General features: G+C 36.1%; 2 protein-coding genes across 2 annotated transcripts; both read right to left on the reverse strand.

The window, feature by feature from the left end:
• Positions 1–3641: 3641 nt before the first annotated feature.
• Positions 3642–12548, reverse strand: LOC139715744 (ileal sodium/bile acid cotransporter-like). Its single transcript, XM_071627297.1, has 4 exons — positions 12360–12548; positions 8238–8431; positions 7423–7627; positions 3642–4166 (listed from the first exon to the last, which is right to left on the reverse strand). The coding sequence occupies exons 1-4, from the start codon at positions 12546–12548 to the stop codon at positions 3642–3644; spliced, it is 1113 nt and encodes a 370-aa protein (XP_071483398.1).
• Positions 12549–18871: 6323 nt separating this feature from the next.
• LOC139715755 (ileal sodium/bile acid cotransporter-like) lies at positions 18872–21491 on the reverse strand. The gene is made up of 4 exons (XM_071627306.1): positions 21372–21491; positions 20779–20972; positions 19952–20156; positions 18872–19246 (listed from the first exon to the last, which is right to left on the reverse strand). The coding sequence occupies exons 1-4, from the start codon at positions 21489–21491 to the stop codon at positions 18872–18874; spliced, it is 894 nt and encodes a 297-aa protein (XP_071483407.1).
• Positions 21492–25057: the final 3566 nt, after the last annotated feature.

A 25057-nucleotide genomic window follows, 5' to 3' on the forward strand; every position in this document is an offset into this window, starting at 1 on the left:
GATGCATGTGCTTCGAAACTATTTGTGATTGTGGAATGATGAAACATGTAAATACAACATCTCGTTATTAAAAGAAAAAGTCATTCGTTCAGAGGTGATAAAAACCCGATTGATATGACCAGCCCATTCAAAATTCCCCGATGTAAGATCCTAATTACTGACCAAAAATGTATCTATAATATATATATATATATATATATATATATATATATATATCGTAATATATCTTTTGCATGATCGACTCAATTTTTTAAGTTTCACCTGGAGAAAATAACCATTTATTTCTCTACGTACTATCAAAATTCGATGGATTAAAGCAAAACAGAAATGATGATAACGATAGTAGCGTTTTTAACCATTATATGCATGCATACAATATATATATATATATATATATATATATATTTATATTTATATCCCTCATGTAAAGCTTCTTGCCATAGGATTGTACAGAGCACGAACATGGTGTAGTTTTACTAGCTAGCTACGAGCAGCTGGATGCGGTGCAATTGGTTACTAGCCAGCGGGATATAGTACTTTTGGGAATCCACGATCTGCACCCAATCGTGATCGTGTGATCGATATCTACGTTTCTCACTTAAGAATGTACGCAGTGCGCGTAGTAGCGATACTTTTGAGCGACAGTCCTGTGCGTACGCGTGGCTTGTAGCTAGCGCTAGCAGCGCTTTGGAATTGCGCGACGGCATTACAGAAATCTGTGATGCGATGGCGTGTGTGTATGTGTATTCGTTAGTGTGATCAATGCAGTTCAGCTCATTATTGACAAAGTGACTGCGCTTCAAGTAACGGAGGAATGATTGCAGCAGAAGGACACCATATCAGATCAGGTACAAATTAGGAATAAACTAAAAGCGATTTTGAAGCTGATGTGGGTAACCAAGCCGCTTTGTTAATAGGCCTACTTCTAACGTAGTTCTGGACCTCCTCGATCTTTCGGAGTTTTGCACGCTGTAGTGTAGCTCGTGTGTAGGAACCAACGGTGTCGTTCGCTACGCGCTGCACGCACTGCTGCTGCACTGCTACGGCCTATTAACGTTAGATTTAACGTCAGGAAACCTGCAAATTTTTCCAAAGGGAACCATCATCACTCTAGTAAAATGCTCGAGAGGGATATAAAACAAATATCGACTGCTTTCTTTCGGGCCATGGTAAAACTATTTGACCTCGGTGATTTCTCAACAGTGCCATGTCCCTCGACTTCGTCTCGGGACATAGCACTGTTGAGAAATCACCTCGGTGCAAATAGTTTTACCATCTCCCTCTGCAGCAGTCATATATATGGATACATATGAAAAGCACTGCTTTCATTTTGACTTTTCATCGATATTTCTGCACAACCCTGTGACTAGTACGCCCTCAGAGTCCTTTTTTCTTCCTCTTTCATGAAAATGCACCCTTTAATTCTCTCTGACTTTAATTAGTTTTGGAAGGGGTAAGATGTTCACATTTTACAAGCTATACGGTATTTAGAGCGTACCATTTTAAGCATACCATTTTTTAGCGTACCATTTTTAAGCGTAGCATTTTAAATTACATTATTAGGAAAATAAGGAAATTCATTAAGGCCTGCTTATGTGGGTTTTAATCATTAATCACGGATTACATACTAAAGTTGCGTTCCCTGAATAATAACTGGTCGCAGTCGTAAATAGAGTAATATGGTCAAATGTTTCAAAGTGTGAGGAGATTAAAAAGAGTAACAGGGATTTTGCTATAAAACTGTAACTTTTCCTAAAATCTTGCAAACATTTTGAAATATTATAATTTAGCTATATCTGCTATTGCTGGTTGCCATGACAACCATAAACTGACAAACATGTCAGTCCGATTTTGCATTTTTTTTCTGTTCCAGTTTCAATTAACAATATCACAGTGTATGAGATGGGCATTTCTAGGCTGAAATTTGATAAAGAAGCAAAATGTGAAGTAATAGTGGTCCTGAAAAGTTTTTCTATTTTATTTCCTTTTATTGAGATATAGGCATAAAACAATACGTATTATATAGATAATTGAAAACAACTGTAATTCATTAAGCACTAGGTTTTAGAAGGACATAAAAGAAATATCAAAGGGTAATAGAAGTTGTGAGCAACACAAGAGTAAAGTACACTCAGCAAAACAAGAAAGTAAACACTTTTTTTAACTTCATCTTTCTAATAGATTATTTGGCTAATATTATTGTTTTATATAATATGTTAAAGGTAGTTTAATTGGCTATCAACCTATGAGGTCAATAAAGAGGGAAACGTTACGCACGAGTGAACACGTTCATTTTTCTCTTCCAAGGCACAAAAGTAAAAATTGCAAAAACGGACAAGTTGTTATTCAAGCGCATGTGCTCTTCCATATAACAATGAAACAAAACACAGATTCGACACAGTAAAAATTGCAAATTGATTTATAAAAGTCAAACTATGATCCCCATTATGTCTCCTAAACCCTCCAAAGATAAAGAAATGCAAAAAATAACGGAGGACAATGAAGAATCTTCCGTCAATTCAATATTCAAAAGACATAAGAGAAGAAGCAATGGTAACAATGATGGTAGAAATTTGAAATGCTATTCCAATTTAAGAAAATTTGAAAATAATATTTGGTTCTTGAATTTGTCTAATGAATGCTTTAATTTCTTAAAGGAAATAAAGAAATTCTGCCCATTTTATCACCTTTGCGGCTTACTCCCTGTGTCATTTAAACTTTGAGTTGACAGAAAATGCCCATGTTCCCCCTTCACTTTCCCCACTATGTTACTATGTTTGAGAGTATAAAGAGAAACAAGAGACGAAAATATATTTCTGCTATTTCATTCATGTCTCTCATTGCGCTACATTGGTCTTTTACTATCATTGTTATCTTGAAGGGCATTTGTATATTAATTTCATTATGGGAATTTCTGCAATTTTTACTTTTGTGCCTTGGAGGACAAAAATGAATGTGTTCACTCATGCGTAAATTTTCCTTTTGTATAAACCTACCAGGTTGATAGCCAATTAAATAACCGTTTATATGGTATGTGACACAATGATTTTTATGAAGATCTTCCATGAAAATATGAACTGGAAAAAGTGTTTACTTTCTTTTTTTTTTTGCTGAGTGTACATTGCATTTATTTGGTTTTCTCAAAATTGTTATGATATTATTTCCGCTGACCTTCAGTCTCTCCGGAATCTAGTCAATGATCTAGTCAATCTAGTCAGCCAGCTTTAATCTCAGGATGGCATTAACCTTTCGCTGTGCTTTAAAACTGACCAATGTGTACAAGGAAGGTGACTCTCTTCAAGATAAAGAACCCTCTATGAACAAGTTTCTACCGAAACAATGTGAAAATAATTCAAGGTCAACAATTGCTTTCGTAATACTGAGCGTAAGTTGAAACCTACCAAGGCAGCTCCAAACAACCACATGACTTAAATGGCTTTTTTTGTGAACTTTGAGAAATTGAGGGATAACATTTTATTCCAACATTGTCTTACAATTGAATGTTAATCTTAAAGCAAACCAGGACCATGTATTTTTATTTATGATCTATAAGATACACATCTCGCAGAGTTTGTAGGTACCCACAGGAATACGTTTTCAGTATTGAGAATGACAAAATGATATTGAATGTATTCTTATTTCTAACTGAGTTCAGCTGGTATGGTTTCAATTTTTGTGTCTACCTCTTGATTGTACACTGAGTCACCAATTTTGTTCTTCGTTTCGGTGCCATCGCCATCCGATTCCTTGACCTCGACTCGAACGATTTCGATGTTGTCATCAGCCTCCCCTCTTTTGCCTTCCCGCATATTTACCAGACACCTGTACAACCCGACCACTATGATGAACTCGAGGAGGCTGAAAACTGGGTAGAGCGCTGGGTAGAGTAGCATATCCAGAAAGAGCGGCGATTCGGCGAAGGAGAGAAAGGTCAGCGTCCAGGCAAGTCCCACGTTCTGCGAGCCGGTCTCGAAGGCGATAGCACGGCATTTGGCGTGAGGCTGTCGGAGCAAGAGGGCGAACCCGTAGCCTATGGCGATGCCCAGTGCTGGATGAATAATGGAGCACAGCCACAATCCCCACCCGGCTTTGTAGAAATAGGGATTCAGAAGTATACCGACGGTAATCGTTCCAAGGAGCGTGATGACCACTAGACTCAATGATATCTGGTGTGTGTTAGTGAGAGAACGTAGAAAACTATAGATCACTAGATGTTTTTCCCCCACCAAACGGCCCATCCGTCTCAACCATAGCGGAATTATTAACCCTTTGCCACTGCTGTATCTACGTGTACTTTTTAAATTTCTTATTGGTTTTTCAGTATCATACATCAGAAAAGAAGAGAGTACAGCATAAATGAAAAAAAAATACAGTAAATATATCATACGCCAACCTAAATATTCAATTTCCACATTCACTTCTTTCTTTACAAAAACTGAAAAGTGCATCAACATGAAACAAAATTGAGTATATTTCATGGGAGACTTTGACTTTGACTTGACTAAAAAAAAAGTCGTAAGTTTACAGACATTGGGGTTTGGTAATGTAACGGTTTCTTCTTGAATTATACCTCTTTAATAATAGACAGATCAACTCGCGTCATCGCTATGTCAGCAACAATTATTGACAATGTATTCACAAAATGATAACACCATGACCACTCTGTCAGGCATCGTGATGACATTTCTGATCACTTATCGATATTTCTCACATTATTATTTTTCTGAAGAAAAACATAACAGTAAGAAGCCAAATATATTCAGGAAAGTTACCAAAGAAAATTTCCCTATACTTATAGCGCTAATGTAGCACACGCGGATTGGTCGAAAGTATCATGAGTATCAAGACCATGACCCTGAAAGAGCGTACAGCGTGTTTTGCGAAATACTCACTGATCTTTATGATCTATGCATTTACCCATTAGCCAAGAGAAAAATCAAGAATACCATGAACCAATATATCAGAAAATCATGGGTTAGAAGTGAACCTCTAGTACTTATCGAAAAAAAAAATATTTCAAGACATAAATATCTCTCCCCATGAATCGAACTACGAAATGATACGTGATAAAGTTACTTTTTGTGCATGTAGAAGCAAATAAGGGCTTTTATTTGAAGAAGTTTGACTCAAATGGAAATTTATAAATGCTGCTTTGGGGGAAAGAAAAGATTGTCCAAATAAAAAAATAAGCTTTTTCATATAATGGTACCGATCATTTGTTATCTCGGTGAAATTGTTACAAATTTTAATAAATATTTCGTCTGTACTGCCTCAAATATATCCACTTATCATTTGGTTTGTACGAACAATAAAATATTCTTTTTTTTAATGAATAACCAAAGCTACAACCAAAACTATATTTCTTAAACCAGCCACAGCCTTTTTTTTTTTTCATTTGAAAGGTATTGAAAATGGAACAAGCGTTGGTTTTATGTTATCGATCTAAGTGGTTAAACATGTCTACGTTATATTGCTGAACTTTCTTTTTTTTTGTATTGGTATGTAACTTTTCCTTAAGTTCTAGCATTTTACCGGGTAAAATGTAAGTAAAAAATTTTCACCAGCTTTTAAAGGGGAAGGCTAGTAACTGATCAGTGGGAATCAGTGGAAATGCTGGGAGTTGATTGTTCCAATCCTTATGGGATTCATTCAAGAGTTCATTGTATATCTATTGTTGTGTGAAAATGATTTGCTTCAGAATGGTCTCATATTCAAGTAATGTGCAGATTAATGCTTCCAGGTTAGCGTCCCTGGTCAGTGACGGAGCATTAAACTGCACATTACTTGAATATGAGACCATTCTGAAGCAAATCATTTTCACACAACAACAGATATACAATGAACTCTTGAATGAATCCCATAAGGATTGGAACAATCATCTCCCAGCATTTCCACTGATTACCACTGATCAGTTACTAGCCTGCCCTTTTAAGGAAGAAGATCCTAGAATATTTACAAATTACTGTCCGTTATCTACCTTGCCGTGACTCCCCCCCCCCAAAAAAAAAAATATATATAAATTTACAATTTCATATGCACATGATACCTCGCTCCAATGCCTCTTATAATGATATTTTAAATGAATTTTCAAACAACGATTGTGGCCCAAAATATAATTAGTTTTATACGTGCAAGAAACTCAATTTGAATATAAGTGCAACGCAATTTGCGCAATATATTATTACTGATGATATTCTTTAGAAAATTGGTGAAATACGTTTGAAATTTTTTGCATGTGTAAACCTTTTAGGCATTGTATCAACTAGTTGAGCTGGAATGATCATGAATCATGAAATATTACTTGCCCAGTTAAATTTTGTTAGCTCTTCATAATGCTCGTGTTTTTCTATATACAGGGAAATGCGCATTCTTGCCAAATTAAAAAACATTTGTTACTTTGATAGGTAAAATGTATTCAAATTTGTACCAAATGAAATTAAAGAGCATCACCATCGAATCAGTAATTCCCTTAAATTGAAAGATTTGAATAAAATACAAATATGTTCTGTTATGGAACGTTATCATAATATTTTTTAAAATCTTATTTACAAGATAAGTTTTCTCTGAATTCTGATATGCAGAATTGTAATTCAATGTCGTCCAATCATTTTCTTTGCAGGCTTTTTTCAACTGACAAATTCAAATACTCCTTAAATCATTATGGTCCTGTTTTTGATATCTTCGGTTTGAGTAAATTTGAAATGCAATTTGGTAATGCTTTCATAACACAGAAAAAAAAACATGTTGATAGTAAGTGTTGATTTTTTTTTTAGATATCGATGTACGAGTCTCCTTTTCAATTTGATATGGTATTCAAATTACGTTTTTCTTAATAGAATGAAATTGGTATTCATACGTTTTTGAATCGTTAATAATCATTATATTTCAGGGTGCAACATAACAAACCTATTTTGGCTTTATACGCACATACCGTTTTTCTATGAACTACACACTAAGAAGAAGGATATGTGTCCTAATTTACCTATGCTATTTGTTTTCCAAATCGTTTTTTTTTTCTTTTTCATATTCTCAATTTTTTTTTTTTTTTTTGGGGGGGGAGGCAATGATTTCATCATTTCATATCATATTTTTAACATAATTTCCTCATATTCACATGTATTTCTATATTCATTATAGGGAATTGGAAATATAGATTGAATTGAATTCAAAACATTGGTGACAATGTTAACTCTGAAATAACATTACCTTTGACAGTTATATTCACAGCATTCGTCCTTCAGACATTTCTGACTATATACTTGTAAGAAATACTACCATTAACCAAGAAATTGTTTCGTAGCTTCGTAAGTCAATTTCGTAAAGGAACTAACTGTACTGGTAACGCAATGTTGTGTACTAAGTACGTCCTATTTTACTCCCACGTATCTCAAAACGTTGGTGGACCTATCCACTCTGACTCACACGTGTAATCCAAGTTGTCCACTCCTTCTTCCACCAGTTCACGAATATTCCGAAGGAAACGGGGATCAGAATAGTGAGAAGGGTCGTAAAAATGTTCAGAAAAGGAATCACAGTTGAATCATTCGTCCACACCCGAGCATAGATAAAGAGATTTAGAGGCATCATCCCTATGGCGGCGGCCGTGGAAACTGTTGTCATGGATACACTGGTATATGGAAAGAAGAAGAGATGGAAAGACCATGTCGGCCTAAAGCTTGCGTGTGTGAAAATTTCGGCTTACCTATTTCTTTTTCTTCGTATACTCTTTGATACAATATCATTCCTGCCTGGACGAGTTTTTACTTTGAAAGTATATTACTTCAAGGATAAGTCGTTGGGATCATTTACTTGTTACTTTCTTTCAGTCATACTGAAAAGGTAGTGATAAGAAAAAAAGGAAGAAGTATAGAATTTAGATTTTGATTGATAAAAATCACGACAGCTATAAGAATTAGCTTTTGCAATGTCTCATCTGTAATGTTTTTACGTATTCATTAATGTTTCGTTATTAAGGTGTTTGTTTGGTCTTGTCTATACGATATGATTTTGCGGCGTATTGCTGAACAGCTCATTTGATATTTGAAATAGGAATCACGAATGAGAAGTAGGCCCGTGCGATATGAATGTGAGTTCCCTGTTTACTTTTTCAATTGAATGAATGATTAAACGAATAATACATCTAATTAAAAAACCGCCATCAAAAGATAAGTTGGCCTCAGAAATACTTTTGAACGATCGTGTGCACATAAAAGCCCCTTTCAACGAGAAAATGTTACCTCAAGCACAAGTCTCCTTTTGTCCAATATGTAAAGAGATTAGAATTGGTTCCACCAGGGCAGCATGCCAGTATGAGGACCGATATGGCACTGGCCGCTTCAAGTTCCAAGGCCAGGCCGAGGCAGAACCCGATGAGAGGCAGCAGTACAAACTGTGACGCCATGCCGATGAAAAATGCGGCAGGATGACGAAACTACGCAAGAAGAGAACATCGACCAATGATCTACGTATAAATATACCGTATGTGACAATATATATATATTACTTTATACTTTCCTTCATGTCAGGTTCACACTGGTCAAAGGTCAGGGTCATCGTAATCGCTTTTCACCTGCCTATTTTCTTTATTGATAAACCAAATACCATACATATCACTTGGAAAGCAATAGAAAAATCATGAGATAACAATTCGAAATATAATAACGTGTAGCTACAAACTAAATGCGATAATATGAGAGAAACAGAGAACTTGGGTATCTCTCGGTTACGGAAATAATGGTTAGGTAAAAAAAGCAATTCTTGTAAGTACTAGTCGGCTCCTACAGTTCAATTCATTTCATAGAATATATAACGTGAAACAAAATCAATGAGAACAAGGATATCTAATAAATTTACCTGATATCAATAACAAGAAGAAGAATTACGGACGGAAAAAGGCAAGGCAAATGAACCATGTTCACTTCATTTATATCAATACTTCTACATCCTAGGTCTGGAGAAAAAGAATGTCATAGATTCCAAACACAAAAAGATAATGTTTAAATTATCGATGTTATTGGTCATGGGTTTTGTTAATTCCTTTGCCATGTTTTCTCGATTTTTGAAAGAGTTAAAAAAAAAAGAAGTGCTGGCTTCGAATCCATCCCCACCCTTAACTGGTCCCCGAATTTCCACGGCCTCTGAAACTGAAGCTCAATCTGCCTGAACCCCAAAGTATTAAGAAACACTTTTCTTATTTGCGTAAAGTACCGTACGATGTTTGGAAAATATCACTTGGAAAAATATCTTTCAGTTTGTAAAGAAGTGTAAGTGGTATTTCTATAAGAAGCCATTTTCAATATATAAGCGTAAAAAAGTAAAACCAATTTCCAGTCAGCTTTCATGATTAATTTTGATGTGCCCCGGAAGGGATTTATTTCATTGCTGTGCATAACCTATCATTTTTTTTTTTTTTTGCTGAAATATTATCTAATTTGCATATTAATTTTTGATCAATTGTTGTTGTTGTTGTTGTTCATTTTCCGTCTGTGAAGATGGCTGGATAGCCCATATTCAGCTACACAAAGTTGGTCTTCCATGGGGTCCAGTTGGATGTGGGGTGGGACCACTTCACCGGGTTAGACACCCTGCTCTTTGCGATGAATGAATGAAGCGGGATCTTTTACGTGCATGAGCTGTGACTCTCTCATACACGGGACCTCCATTTTATGTCCTATCCGAGGGACAGAGTGTTTTGCCTCTTGCTAGAGAGGACGGTATGTTTACACACAACATTGCTCAGTCCAGACTCGGGTTCGAACCCGGGCCGCGTGATCGTGAGGCAGACGCGCTATTTAGATTAATTACTCATGGTCTCTAAGAGGATTTAGATTTGACGAGCTGGAGAAATCATTGATGGGAAGCATGAAAGCAAGTGGGCCGATCGATCGAGTAAACCCTTGTGGAAACCACACGATATAATTATGTAGAGGACTACATTCATATCCATTAATGACATCAGTTTTGCTGGTAATAGGACTCCTTCAAAAACTTTCCGAATGTTACTATCTCCGTTTCTGTCGTTCTTGACGTATTGAGAAAAAAAAATATCATCCAATGGAGCCCCCTCCGTCAAGAAAATATAAAAAATAAAAAATGAAAAAAAAATATACATATTTATACACTCAGCAAAAAAGAAAGTAAACACTTTTTCAAGTTCATAATTTTCATAGAAGATTTTTATGAAAATGAGGACCTGAATATAAGAACGACCCAAATCCAATTTTTGGCCAAATTCAGTTTGACATGGGAAATTGTAGCTTATGCATGGACTCATCTTGTGTATAAATGATAAATCCTAATTGCCCCCGGAAGGGCCTGAAATGAATGAGTTAAATCTTATATCAATGTAAGAATGAAGGACTTGGGTCATTCTTACATTCATATTATAGCGCCCTCTCTCATCCTTCTCTCATCTCTATAGCAGAATATCATGTATATGAATCAAAGAACGACCCAAGTCCACCACACAAAATGGGCTCTCCACAATTAATTTAAATGTTAATTGTTATAATAATATATGTTCTAATTTGTAAATACAATGTTGCCTTCCCATCACAATTAAATAGAATATTATTGGACAAATAAAAAAGATATGAAGTTTTTTTTTTGTAGTTTACTCGAAATGGTCTTCCATGGACTTCCATGGTCGTTCTTATATTCATATACTCAAATGAATGTATCACATACCATATTAAAGGTGATTTAATTGGCTATCACCTTGGTGGGTCAATATAAAGAGAAACCTTACTCGTGAGTGAACAAGTTTGTTTTTGTCCTCCAAGTCACAAAAACAAAAATTGCAAAAATCGACACATTGTCCTTAATTTGCAAATGCCTTTTAAGATAACAGTGATAACAAAAGACCAATTTAACATAATGAAAGACATGAATGAAATAGCAAAAATAGTTTTTTTCTTCTCTTTATCCCTTTGTAGCCTCAAACAATATCAAAGTGTGAAACTTGAGGGGGAAAATAAGAATTTTCTGTCGACTCAAACTTCAAATGACATAGAGTGTAAGAGCAAAAAGATGATTAAATGAACAAATATCTTTATTTCATTCATTCAATTTTGTAATTTAAGAACTCATGTGATAAATGGAAGAACTAAATATAATTTACAACTTTCCTAATTTGAGAAATCAATTCAAAATCCTACAATTTGTGTCGATATTGCTTGTTTTTTCATTTCATTTGAATTTGGATTTGACAGAAAGGTCTTTATTTTCCTTATTTTTAGCCTTTATTGATTTTTTGGGCTCAAAAGATATAACAGAGATCATGGGTATAATAAAAAATGTTTGCAACTGAATACATTATTTTTTATTGTCATAAATTTGTCTTTTGTTCTTATTGTTACAGGGAAAAACATTTCTGCATGAATGACAACTTGTTCATTCTTGCAATTTTTACTTTTGTACCTTGGGAGAGAAAAACAAAGGTATTCACTCATGCGTAAAGTTTCATTTTTTTTATCGACTTAGTCAGTTGAGAGCCCATTAAATTACCTTTCATATGGTATATGTGACTGTGCACCTCAAAACGAACATAAAGTCGCACACACTGATTTTGCGTGAGGACTGAAAATAAGTGAAATGGGTCAACCTAGCCGAACTTGACTTTTTCATATTTTCTGAAAGAGCGGGTCTTCTTTTACATTACGCTAAAATTTGGTATTATAAAACGGGCAGGAAAGTGTGTTTTTTTAGCAGTTTATCTCGAACATTTCTGGTAGAATAGTGTGATTAGGTGTGTCTTTAGAATCCCTTTTTCATTTCTGAAAAACCTTGTCCACACTCTTCACTTTCAACTCTAATAAGTTTTGAATGGATAGTGCTACCGCTTTGACAGTTGGCATTGATTATGGACAGAATGTGTTAATGAGGCATGCTTAATTTCAGTTTAATCTGATAATCCCTTCATTGTTGTTTACTCTGGTGGTTTACTTCCTGTTTTTTGTCCCATTCATCACACAGCCAGCACGGTTTGGTAAAGATTAAGCGCTTGAATAGACATTGTACTTCAGAGCCTCTTTTCTCAGTTCACACTTTTCCTGAGTTGTGCTTTCTTTCCAATATTTAGATAGGTTAGGAGAGTCCATTTGATTTGAGTTATACATCATTTTAAAGCTTAAAGTCTGCTCTTTCAGAACATGGTCTTAACTAAAAATTCATGTCTGGCGACTTTTTGTTTGTTTTGAGGTGCAGGGTCACATATAATACATTAACATTCAGCCAAAAATTCTATGAGAAATATAAACTTGAAAAAGTGTTCACTTTCTTCCCTGAGTGTATATATGGAAGCGCCTATATTGAACTGAATCTAACTGTATTGAATTCAATTGAATTGAATATCTACAAACTGTTTCTTTAATGTCCTTGAAGTTGATGGTCACACCCATAGACAGCATCAGCAACACCAGCGAAATGGTGCTTAAGATCTGTGACGCCAAGGTTAGATTCACGCCACCGCTGGGAGGACCAATGCTGGTGCCATTACTAGTAATATCAGGCGTTGATGTAGACGACACAGTCGGCTCGGTGAAATCCATATTGCATACGAGGGAAGACGCAGCAATGTTATATCCCAAGCACTGTTCACCTGTAAAATACGAGGAGTTTTAACACAGAGAGACACAACACTAAACATCGAAGCAGCCTTATCATTTCCTAGTGAAAAAAAAGGTGGTAATCAACAACTCAACAACATAAACAGGGCCGGGATTTGTGCAAAGTACGTAAAAAAATCCCATTAAGGGGGAATGAAACACAAAAATATAATCGTGGACTGAATGTTAACTCCCCAACCTCTTCCCTTGACTTCCTCTCAGTGAGAACCGTTTTCATATATGATTTCTTCTCGTGATGTGCCAAAAAATCGGCACTTTTGGCTATCCCTTACATATGACTAGAATTGAGCAATAAGCATTGGGCTTCACTAGTACTTTAGGCCTATGCCTCATCATTTGTCTTATAATCGTCCAATGTCATTATTAGGAATTTCAAACTTCAAAAACTTCAAAATGCATCTATATTCTTATAATCAGCCGGTTTCGCGAAATCTGACATTTCATATGTTGCGATAGGAATTGCAATGGCCTGTAAAATTCTAGTTGTGGGCTGACGTATTTGCTACTCCGAATGGTTTTCATTTTTTTTTTTTGACTGAGCCCGTTTTAATACCATACTCTCACCCTGTTGCTGGTGGGCTCATTGTTTATCCTTGGCCACAAGAGGACACAGTCCTGTACTTCGTCTATTTTCCCCCACCTGTTCATTAAATTCTCTGCTTTCACTCCAGACTGTTAATTCCCATGATTTTTTTAAATCATGTTTAAGACTTGTACAACTTTCTCCTTTTACAACGATGCCAAGTGACTGAAAGACGAGTTTTCTGGAATCTTGCCAAAAAACACAGTAAAACATTTTTTTTTTCGTGAAGAGAAATTCTTCTTATGTAATGATTACGCGAGGTTTTTTTTTTACTAGCCACTCGACACCAAATATGCACAATTACCTCTCATAGTTTTGAATATATATATATATATATATATATATATATATATATCATTAGACACATGTACGACGTATTTCATCGATTTTTTTCTAAGCATTTTCTAACTAATACGTTCATTAGAGTAGCTTGTGTGTTTAAATTCAATATAGGCCTATTGAATATAGCGATACTCATCTTCGCAATTGCTACAAATATTTACAAGTGAGGGACTCTAACAAAACTATTACAACTTTTATTGAATATTTTGGAAGAGATTAGTACGGACAAAAGGGAAAGAAACAGTTTGTTTGCCATCCCACAATGTCTGACAACATAGACAGAATAGACTTTAAATGGTCTAATGCGAATCAGTATTGCTATATTTCACAGATACGCTTCACGAATGTAAAACATTCATAACGACTGCCTTATCTGTCGTTTCTATATGATCATGGGTATTTACTCTTACATTCACCCTAGGAACCTTTAGAAAAGTTATGTATATATCATTATTTACCAAGTTATTTCACTCATTGTTATTTGCAATAAAAGCGTGTTATCTTGACACATTTGGTAATTTTGATGCATTACTTTATTTAGTTAGTTATCAGCCTTCATTAAATAAGATTGAAAGATAATGTAAAGATGTATCTTACCTGTAATAACAGGAAAAAAGACGAGATATAGGTCTCCTCTCGCTAATTGTAGCACACTCTGGTTTCCCCTCTGGCCGCTTGGGTTAGCACAATGGAGGGATCGTGATCAACCAAAGGTCTAAATTATATTTGGGGTATTATATGGATCTACTCGAATTTGATGGGTATATACATAAATATGATTAACGATCTTTATAGTTTATAGTTTATATGTGTATCGCAAAACCAACAAAAAAGTCGCACCCCTTGATTTACGTAAGGACTCACAAAAGGAAAAACTGGTCAACCTCGTCTTACCTAGTCAGTTTTTCGTATTTTCTGAAAGAGCTGCTCTTAGGATCATAGATCCTAATGAATGGAAAAGTGTGTTTTCAGCACTTTTTCTATTATCCCAACTTTACTCTTTTTTTTTTTTTTGGATCAGGTGAAATTAGGAAATTAGCATTAATCATGGACAGCATGCATCAAAGGACTTCTAAATTTGAACAACTACAAATTAGTTATACTAGGTACAGAGTTCCAGAATTTATAATGGTTTGGATGAGGAATAAAAATGTTTTCAAAATTTACAACAATTGAAATGAACAAGCATGATGACATGGCAGCCTCACCGGCATAAGAATTCATGAGTTGAGGCTCAAGGAAACAGAACAATAGCAGATAGAATGTGTACATTCTACAAAGGTGAACTTTGCATTGCAATGGAATTACACTGCTACATATATGAAATATGTGAGGCTACTGTTAGAGCAACACTGTTCAGTGTAATTTGTTTAAGATTTGTCAGAGTAGGCCTATTGTTCCTCTGCTCAAAGACCGCAATAACTTCCACAAATCTATACATTGAGCTGTCGATTTATGTGCTACATGATGTGGAATTAAGAAAATCGTCTGGAATACTCCTTTAATAGAGAATGCTACATTTCAGCTTAATCTGATAATCCTTTCATCTTTGTTGATCCATTGGGTTACTGTTTTTGTCCCTTTCATCGCACAGCTTGCGAGGTTTGGAAAAGATTAATAGCTTGAAATCAGAAGACCCTATATATTTCACAGCATCTTTTCTCATCTCACACTTTTCCAGAGTGTGCGTTCTTTCTGAACTTTAGGTAGATGAGAATTCGTTTGAATTGAGTTGTTAATTATTTAAAGTTTTTAGAGTCTGCTCTTTCAGAAGATGCCCTTAGCTAAAACTCCATGTCTGGCGACTTTTTGTTGGTTTTGTGATGCAGGGTCACATTATATTCATTCATTCATTCATTCATTCATTCATTCATTTGTACAGAGTTTTGGCCAACGCTTTTTGCATTTCTCTCCCTTTTCGAGTTTGCAGTGGCGCCATCGAGAAGATTTTATCTCGTGATATCACAAGACAACATTATAAAAAGAAACAAGGAGAATTCCACAGATTTTAATCTAATGGTGGATGAAAAGGACACATTCCTTCCACTTGTTACTGGAATATGTTGAGGGTAATATTATTATTGTGCCTTCTCAAAGAGGTATTCCAAAAGCAGGTGCGCTTTTGCTTTGGAATAGAATAATTCATGTTGAATTCTCTATACGTTTTACATGTTGTTTTCCATTATAATATCATAAAATTATTGTAGCCTTCTCTAATATTCAGCTATGGCTGAACCAAAATAGCAAAAGTCCATATCTTTTGATCGGATTGTCCGACATCAATAAAACCTTAGTGCCGTACGTGTTCTCTCAATATTTCTGTGTATACATTTATCCACCTATATATTTGAGTTTTACTCCTCTTTGCTTCTTTCTGTACCAGGGACTTTGGACAGTCTGTACAGTAATAAAAAGGTTTTCGGTGCCAATTCGCACTCAATGCATAGGAAAGTTTAAGTATTGCCCTTGCTATCATTGGCGGTATTATGTCACTAAAAAAAAAATCATAACTTCCAATTGATTTGTTTGACATACGATGCATTACATGAAGAGAAATATTTTTTTTTTCCACTAGATATTTCTTAGTATATCGCCTCATGTAAAGTTTCTTGAAATATGAAAATAGTGCAATTTTACTAGCTATCTACGAGCAGCTGGATGCGGTGTAAAGGCTTACTATCGCGTGATATATATAGCACATTTGGGAATCCACGATCTGCACGCAGTCGTGATTGTGTGATCGATATCTAAATTTCTCACATTAGAATGTACGCAGTGCGCGTAGTAGCGATACTACAAACTGAGCCCTACTACATATCGACCGACCGCGTATTAATTGGCGCACTGAACGCTTAGTACGTACTTCACTGCGCGCAAAGCACATGAAAATGGATTGGCTTTGACTGTTGATGAGGATGGTGTGGGAAAACGCGAAAATTCACTGTTCATTGATGATTTTAATCAAGGACAAAATTTCGAATGAATTTTTCACCGAATCGTAATGTAATGTCTAAATGGAAGTTTCTAAAAAGCTTCTTACAACACGGTGTTCAATACAGCTCGGTTTGCGTGCATTGTCAATGCAAAAACAGCGGTTGATCTCAATAAGGAGAGTTGCCGCTGGGAGCTGAAACGAGGCCACACAAGTTCGACGGCGATATTTTTGCACTGAAACTTCGAATCGAAAAGGTACAACGGCATTTGATAGAGCTGGATTTTCTCAATCACGTAGGTCAAGTTTTTTACGTAATTTTCAGTGTCAAATATTCTTATCAAGCAAATAAACATTAGGCGGTCGATGAGTAGTACACGTAGGTCCAACCATACTAGCCAGCGACAGTGGCTAGGCTAGCGCGGTGCCGATGGCATACTACAGAAATCTGTGGTGCGATGGCGTGTGTGTGTGTGTGTGTGATCAGTGCAGTTCAGCTCAATTGACAAAGTGACTGCTTCAAGTGACGGAGGAATTTAGTAAATTGCAGCAAAAGTACAACATATCAGGTAGGGCCTACTGTTTAGGAATTATTTTCATAAAGTAAAACCGATTTTGAAGATGATCTGGATAACGAAGCCGCTTTAGGCCTACTTCTAGTACTGGACCTCCTTCTTTCGGAGTTCTACCCTGTGTAGCTCGTAGAAATCAACGGTTTAGTACACGTACTACGTGGCCTATACATTAAACGGCGGCCTGTAGGCCTTCATTAAACGGCGGAGCGGTGTCGTTCGCTATACGCGCTGCATGCACTGAGGTGAACTGCCACGGCCTAACGTTAGATTTAACGTTAAGCATGCACATTTCCAAAAGGGAAACTGATCATCACTGTAGTAAAATGCTTGAGAGGGATATAAAACAAATATCGACTGCTTTCTTTCGGTCATGATAAAACTATTTGCCCTCGGTGATTTCTCAACAGTGCCATGCCCCTCAACTTCGTCTCCGACTCTCGGGGCATAGCACTGTTGAAAAATCACCTCGGTGCAAATTGTTCTACCATCTTCCCGATCTGTAGCAGTCGATATTTTTATAAGACACCCTGCAATAGTGGTTGTTTGCTTTATCAGACAAACTTCTGAGTGACATTGATAACAACAAAAATGAACAGAATTCTTATGTTTTCATTAACTTTTTTATTTTTGTCATAAAGTCGCTCCTATCAAACTCAATGGTTGGTTGGTTGGTAAGATTTGTTTATTTCTGCATTTTGAAATACAATAACAAATGAAAACAAAGTAATAAAGGGTATGTAAAAAAAGGAGAGTATAACATACAAATCAATATATATAAGAAAAGTCAATTTGATAACAACAGCAATCTATAATCACATGAATCAAAGCAGTATATTAAGACATACCGTATTTATAGATGAACAAAGGAGAAATCAATACGGGGACCGTTATCATAAAGGAGAACTTGACGTAGATGAGGCCCTATCTTATAATATAAGATGCACACCCGTGAAATTCTTAGAAGCCTCATGTCTACGGCAAAGATTTTAAATTGCCCTTACTTCGAAACGCTTTGATCTTAAAATTATGAAAATTCAATGAAAAATAAAATTGATACTTGGTTCAGAAAAAAATTGTTGAGAGATAAGAAAAAAATTATCCAGGACTGCTTTAGAAGTCCAAACATTAATCCAAACATTTCTGGCATTATTCCAAATGTTTGTAATTCAAAAAAAAAATGAATAAAACACATGATCTTTTATACCGAAGGTTTGGTGATAGGAAAAACGAAGTAAAATTCATTATCCGTAATGTCCATTAATCCGAAATTGAAAGCAAGTCTGTTCTTTCAAACGTTTATGAATTTATTTCGGAGGTTCAGTATTATGAATATTCGTAAATTAAAAAAATATATATATTAGAACAGGGGTTTAAACGTCGACAAACGTTATTTCTTTTTCAGAATTACAAATTACAATTAACGATGAAACATTTTCTTAATGAATCATATATACATATTATATATATATGTATATGAGATTAATAATAATTATAATATTATCATTAATAGTGATAATCCTCTCTTGTTTGTATTTGTCAATTTTCACGTTTTATCAAACATATATACACCACTCACAAAAATTCCTTTGTACAATTATTATTATTGGTATTCTAGATTTTACCAGTATAACGCATAGTTATGTTGAGGTGAATATGTCATTTTCTATCTGATTTATTTTGGTGTGGTTCCAACTTCTGTGTCTACCACCTGACTGTAAACTGAGTCACCAATGTCGCTCTTCATTTCAGTGCCTTTGGCCTCCAAGCCCTTGGCCTCGATTGGAGCTATTTCATTGTTGTCTTCAGTTTCCTCTCATTTGTCTTCCCGCGTGTATACAACACATCTGTACAACCCGATCAGTATAAGGGACTCGAAAGTGATGAAAAATAGGTACAGAATGGGCAAGAAGAGCATATCCAGGAAGAGAGGCGAATCGGCGAAGGAGAGCAGTGTCACGGTCCAGGCAAGTCCCGAGTTCTGCAAGCCGGTCTCGAAGGCGATAGCACGGCACTTGGCGTGAGGCTGTCGGAGCAAGAGGGCGAACCCGTAGCCTATGGCGAAGCCCTGGGCAGGAAGAATAACGGAGCACAGCCACAGTCCCCACCCAGCTTTGTAGAAGGTCGGACTTAGAACTATGGCGACAGTCATGGATGGGATGGTTGTGAGGACCATTAAAACCAAGGGTATCTGATGTAAATGAGGAAATGTATCAGCCTAAAGCTCAATATATCATTTTTTTTCCACCAATCAATGCGTCTAGCTCGACAGCTGGATCTTTGATAATATGTTGATGATTCTGAGTGTATCGCAAAAGGACTCTGGAATTGTACCATTGTTGTGTTTTTCATTTACTATTCTCCACATGAGATTACACCTTCATCCGCGGCATTTTGTATTCTGTTTCCTACATTTTCATGTCTGGTATTCCCTGAAATTTCTTTCCTCAGCAATTTTATGTAGGATATATTTACTTACTTTTTAATATGTCCAATTTTCTTATGTCTGAATTAAAAGAGACAAACGGATAATCGTTTTATAATAAATAGAACATAGATAAGACAACACCTTAAAGATTATTTATTTCTGAAATGCCTACCGATTTCAACTCTTTAAAAAATGCCACTGAGATAACTTTATCAAAATTGTTTCTCTTTATCTGAAAGTTTCTAATGATTTTTTCCCTCTCTCTCTCCATATCTGATACTCTTTCAAGGAGAAGAACGAGTATCGCCCTTTCAATTGGGCGATTCGATGTATGGATGGTCGTTAAGTTACGTGAGAGTACTGGCAATTCAATTTCGCATAGGATCTCAATTCTACTTTCTGAGGAATACGTGGCAATATAATCACGTATCTTTAAAAAGAGCTTAGACCTATCCACTCTTTACTTGCACGTGAAATCCAAGTCGTCCAGGCCTTCTTCCACCAGTTCAAGAATACTCCGAAGGAAACGGGGATCAAAATAGTGACGAGGGTTGTAAAAATATCAAGGTAGGGAATCACCGCTGACTCACTGGTCCACACACGAGAGTAGATAAAAAGATTTAGAGGCATCATCCCTAGGGCGGCGGCTGTGGAAACCGTTGTCATGGAAACACTGGAATGCAATTGAGAGAAACATGATAATGCACCTCTATAAAGCGTAGAAACCCAGGCACACTATCCATGCATTTGTGGTCTTATCGGGTTAATGAGTCCTTTGGAACTTCAACACCCTGCCCGTTGTTTGTTTGTTTGTTTTTATTTTTTTAACGAAAGTACACGACATACGATTTACTTTGCCTATGATAGTAAGAGCATTAAGTGTAAATATTGGTTCTATAATCAATTATGTTTCAGTTTTCTTCAAAACCAAAGAAGAAAGACAGTATATTTTTGTAGAAAGTAAAGAAGATGTGAATGTGTGTACACGTAGAGGTATAAGAGTAGTTAAACGTCCTTTACGCCTTGATTTGTAAACACATTTATTTATATCTTTTATTTCACACGTACATGTACATTAACCCTTCCTTTTTTGTATTTATGTTTGTACTCTCATACCCCGAAAGGTGGTCAATAGAGACAATAAAATTTTACAAATCTTACAAATACAATTTCTTTAGCGCGATTTTCCATTCTGCCTAAATGCTCAAGGCGCTTAACAAGAAAGTATCAATAAAATCAAGTGTATAAAAAGATAAAGAGAGGAAAGGAAAGCCCCTTTCAGAGACAAATATTACCTCAGACATACGTCTCCGTTCGTAAAGTATGTAAAGACATTAGAAAGAGCTCCGCCTGGGCAGCATGAAAGTACGAGGACCGATAAGGCACCGGCCGCTTCAAGTTTTAAGACCAGGCCGAGGCAGAACCCGATGAGAGGCATCAGTATAAACTGTGACGCCATGCCGATGAAAAATCCAGCAGGATGACGAAACTGTGCACGAAAAGAAATGGCGCATGTTTGTGATAATGGAGACAGCCTTCATGTGGGCGATTAGATCCTCCATAATCATTTTCTCTTGTCTGATTCAAATCGTTGCTTCGAGTTGAAACGCAGATGTCATTATCATCTTTTAAAAGTCAGAGAAGAACGCCCTATGGTACATCAGAGAATTTAAAACGTTCCAGTAGCATCTCTAGCTGAAAATACGGTACATTGATTTACATGTGCTTTAATGGTAAAACTTCAGCCTTTAAAATATATTCAAGCTTGATCTTTTCTCAAAAATAGTGCGATATACACAGCATACTCTGCCAATCATAAGGAAGCCAGAAATGAGAATGCAATGTCGACTCCAATCAACAAAATAAATTAATGATAATGTCAACAAACCGTTTCTTTAATGTCTTTAAAATCAATGGTCACGCCCATGGACAGCATCGCCATCACCAGTGAAGAAGTGGCCAATATCTGTGACACCAGGGTGAGATTCCCGCCCCCATTTGGACCCATAGTGGTACCATTAGTGGTAATGTTTGGCGTTGTTGTAGAGTAGACTCGGTGACCAAGATCTCAGTCACACCCGTAGCATGCCCTTCAAAATCCATATTGCACACCCATACGGGAGAAGACGCAACGGGGTTCGTATATCCCAAGCACTGAACCTTATAAGGAAGGACAGACGCGTGACAGAGCTGAAGGCCACACAAACGTAAGTATTTTCGATTGATTCAAAGAATATATTATGGCAAATACCAAGCTCCTATCAACGTAAGGGGAGCGTGATTTTTATGAACTGCTTAAAAAAACAAAAAATCCCCTTAAAGGGATATAAAACCAAAGTAAATATGGAAATTTAGTGAGTGCAGCAACATGTGTGGCAAAACACAGCAGTGAAGTTTGAGGAAAATCTTACAGTTCTTCAAAAGTTTATAAAGTTGTAAAGTTTTGACTCAGCAATTGAGAAGACTACAACACTTCTGACGTCATGTATGAAAAAAAAAATGTGGAGAATTGGTATAAAGAGAATAACACTAGATTTCATTCGTTATGAAGATGAAACATTCCGTCGAATTGTTTGGGACATAAGCCTATATATGTTAAGGGAAGTATTAGTCACCCTGCTTTTTAAAAGAGGCAATTATCCAGTGGTCTGTCATTCTGCTGGAAAAGTGAAAATGAAAATGCACCGAGCATGAAAATCCCTTTGTTCACTCTATCATTGTCACTTAAATTGATTTATTTTTTATTTCTTCATGTTTAGAAATAGATTCTAATTCTTGCTGGTTGCCTTGATTCTCTTCAAAATATCATTATGAGTGTTGTGTATTCAGCAAGACTTTTGATAAACGTGTAAACCTTTCTCCATTTACAACGATCTGATTTCAAGATGTAGATTCAACGAAGCTTGCTAATACACACTAAAATTTTCAAGCAAATGATATACGTATTACTGTACTTTGGAAAAGAGATGCCTTTACCCCGAGTTGCTGGATAGATTTTAAGATTTGTGCAAGCATTGACAAGGCATTTAATCTGCTGCGTGAGTTATTCTGAATAGTATTTTTCTTCAGTGTCTCAAACCGTTGCCACACACTGGATTGCACTGTTCCAATCCTTATGCATGCAGCGAGTAATTTATACGTATTCAAACAGGGGGATGAGATCCTTGTCTCACATCCTTGATTCAAACTGATTTATTCGTTGGTCGACATGTTCAAACTTTTTTTTTTATTGCAACTGATTATTATTACGTGCATATCTACTTAAAAAGCACAAATCAATGTGTTTATGTAGTACCCGTCATAAAAAAAAAGAAAGAAAAAGAATATTATTAGGCATAGACATAATCGGGCTGGATTCGAACCAACGATCTCTTGGTCACCGCTGATCAATTCAATTCAGAAGAGTAGGAAATCGTTGGTTCGAATCCAGCCCGTGTATGATCATCTATCAGGTCATTTCTCTCCTGGTAAAAAGCACGCTTTCCCGACATTTCTGCTGATTTGAGAGAAGAGTGTTTTAATAAGTCATCGATCTTTAATCAATTGGATTGAAAGAGTATGCAAGACGGATCTCGCCTTTAAAAGAAGAACAAAAGAGAGGAGGGAATTTCCCGGATTGCTTGATGTAGCACACTCTGTTTCACCTGTGGTCGTTGAGCTGGTACAGCCAGTTGACAGTAGGATCCTGATCTACTACATGGCGAAATCAGATTGTTCCACTTTTATATTGGGGCTATTATATAACTTTTTTTTTATCACTAAATTGGGTGGAAATAGAGTTCAAAGTGTATGTTGATATAATTTCTAGAAACAACAACAACAACAAAACACAGACACGCACACTTTCTTTGCAATTGGTCTTTATTCATTACCATTCTTATAATACAAATGCAACATTTTAACCTGGTACCTCTGTAAATGGCAATTAAATAATTACAGATTAAAATTTGGGACACAATTAACAACAGTAACTATACCCTTCTTATTTGTGATAATTGAAACACCTAATATTTGTGACCCTGCACCACAAAATTTCGCCAGATATTGATTTTTAGTCAAGGTAAGATTCTGAAAGACCAGACTCTAAGTTTTAAAATGATACATAATTCAATCCAAATGGACTCTCCTAACGTATCTGAATGTTGGAAAGAAAATACACACTCTGGATAAGTGTGAACTGAGAAAAAGAGGCTCTGAAGAACAGGGTCCATTCAAGCGCTTAATCTTTACCAAGCATGCCAGCTGTGCGATGAATGGGAAAAAAAAGAAGAAGAAAAAAAAAAACAGGATGCCAACCACCGGAGCAACAACAATGAGGGATTATCAGATTAAGCTGAAATTGTGCATGCTTTATGAACACACTGTGTAGATGATCAACGCCAACTGCAAAGCAGTAGCATCATTCTTTTCAAAGTGAGTGGAGTTGAAAGTGATAAGCATGAACAGGGTTTTTAAGAAATGAAAAGAGGACTCTTTCAGAAACACCTAACCACACTATTCTACACTGCAAAAAGTCCGGTGTTAAATAGTGAACACCGAGCTGGTGTTAAATTTTCGGTGCTCATTTATGGTGTTAAATTAACACCTCCGGGTGTCATTTCCAAATTTTAAACTGTTTTTTTGAAGAGTTTCTTAGTAACTGCACTTCTTGTTGATTTTTAATTCAAACAAGACGATCAAGAATTTTACATTAAAATACTAGATTTTTGAAAAAATGTGAAAATAAATTTACACCAAAGTAACACCAGCTGGTGTGGTCTCTTATTGAAGCTGGACGGGTGTTAAACCATTGATATTAACACCAACAAATATCAAATCAACACCATGTGGTGTCATTTTTGAATCAACACCAGTACAGTGTCAAAATAACACCAGGTACAGTGTCAAATTAACACCACGAAGTGTCAAGTGAACACTATTCAACACCATCACAGTGCATTTTTAACACCTGTGGGTGTGGTCCTTTATTGAAGTTTGATCGGTGTTAGATTTAACACGCGTGGTGTTAAATCTAACACCGATGTTTTTACAGTGTACCAAAAGGTGTTCCAGAAAAACTGATGAAAACCCTTATTTCCTTTTCGTTTTATAATCCCAAACTTTGTGACTTTAGTATAATGTAGAAGAGGACTTGGTCTTTCAGAAAATATGAAAAAGTCAAGATTCCGTAGGTTGACCTATTTCACCTATTTTCAGCTCTCACACAAAATCAGTGCATGCGACTCTTTGCTCGTTTTGTGATGCACGGTCACATTTATCCGTCAAATGGAAAAAACAATTAGAGTGAAGATGAAAACAGACACAAAAACAGTAGGTATCATTATCATAATAATTATTATAAAAACCAAAACAAGCTCACTAAACCTTCCGGCCAGCTCTCCGCAACTGCCCCTTCTTAGCCATGTTAGCCCTGTATACTCTTATATTTTGTCCAATCCCTTCACCTTCTCCTTTTTCTCCCTTGCGCCTGTCAACCTCCCCTCTCCGCACACACCGCGAGCGCACACACACATTCTACTTAAAAAACAAACAAAACACGAAGGCATACACCCACAAACACACACACATACACAC

This window comes from Diadema antillarum, unplaced genomic scaffold, assembly GCF_040938485.1.
Source record: "Diadema antillarum isolate AM-2024a unplaced genomic scaffold, OU_Dant_1.0 scf00000006, whole genome shotgun sequence".
In the NCBI taxonomy this organism is placed as follows: domain Eukaryota; kingdom Metazoa; phylum Echinodermata; class Echinoidea; order Diadematoida; family Diadematidae; genus Diadema; species Diadema antillarum.

Excerpts from the sequence above, each read along its gene's own strand:
- LOC139715744 (XM_071627297.1), bottom strand. The coding sequence starts at position 12,548 with ATGGATTTCACCGAGCCGACTGTGTCGTCTACATCAACGCCTGATATT. Across the intron at positions 7,628-8,237 it reads AAAGGAGACTTGTGCTTGAG|TGTATCCATGACAACAGTTT; the intron begins GTAACATTTTCT and ends TCCATATACCAG. Across the intron at positions 4,167-7,422 it reads GGACAACTTGGATTACACGT|ATATCATTGAGTCTAGTGGT; the intron begins GTGAGTCAGAGT and ends AACACACACCAG.
- LOC139715755 (XM_071627306.1), bottom strand. The coding sequence starts at position 21,491 with ATGGGTCCAAATGGGGGCGGGAATCTCACCCTGGTGTCACAGATATTG. Across the intron at positions 20,973-21,371 it reads TTAAAGACATTAAAGAAACG|TTTCGTCATCCTGCTGGATT; the intron begins GTTTGTTGACAT and ends TTTCGTGCACAG. Across the intron at positions 19,247-19,951 it reads GGACGACTTGGATTTCACGT|ATACCCTTGGTTTTAATGGT; the intron begins GCAAGTAAAGAG and ends CATTTACATCAG.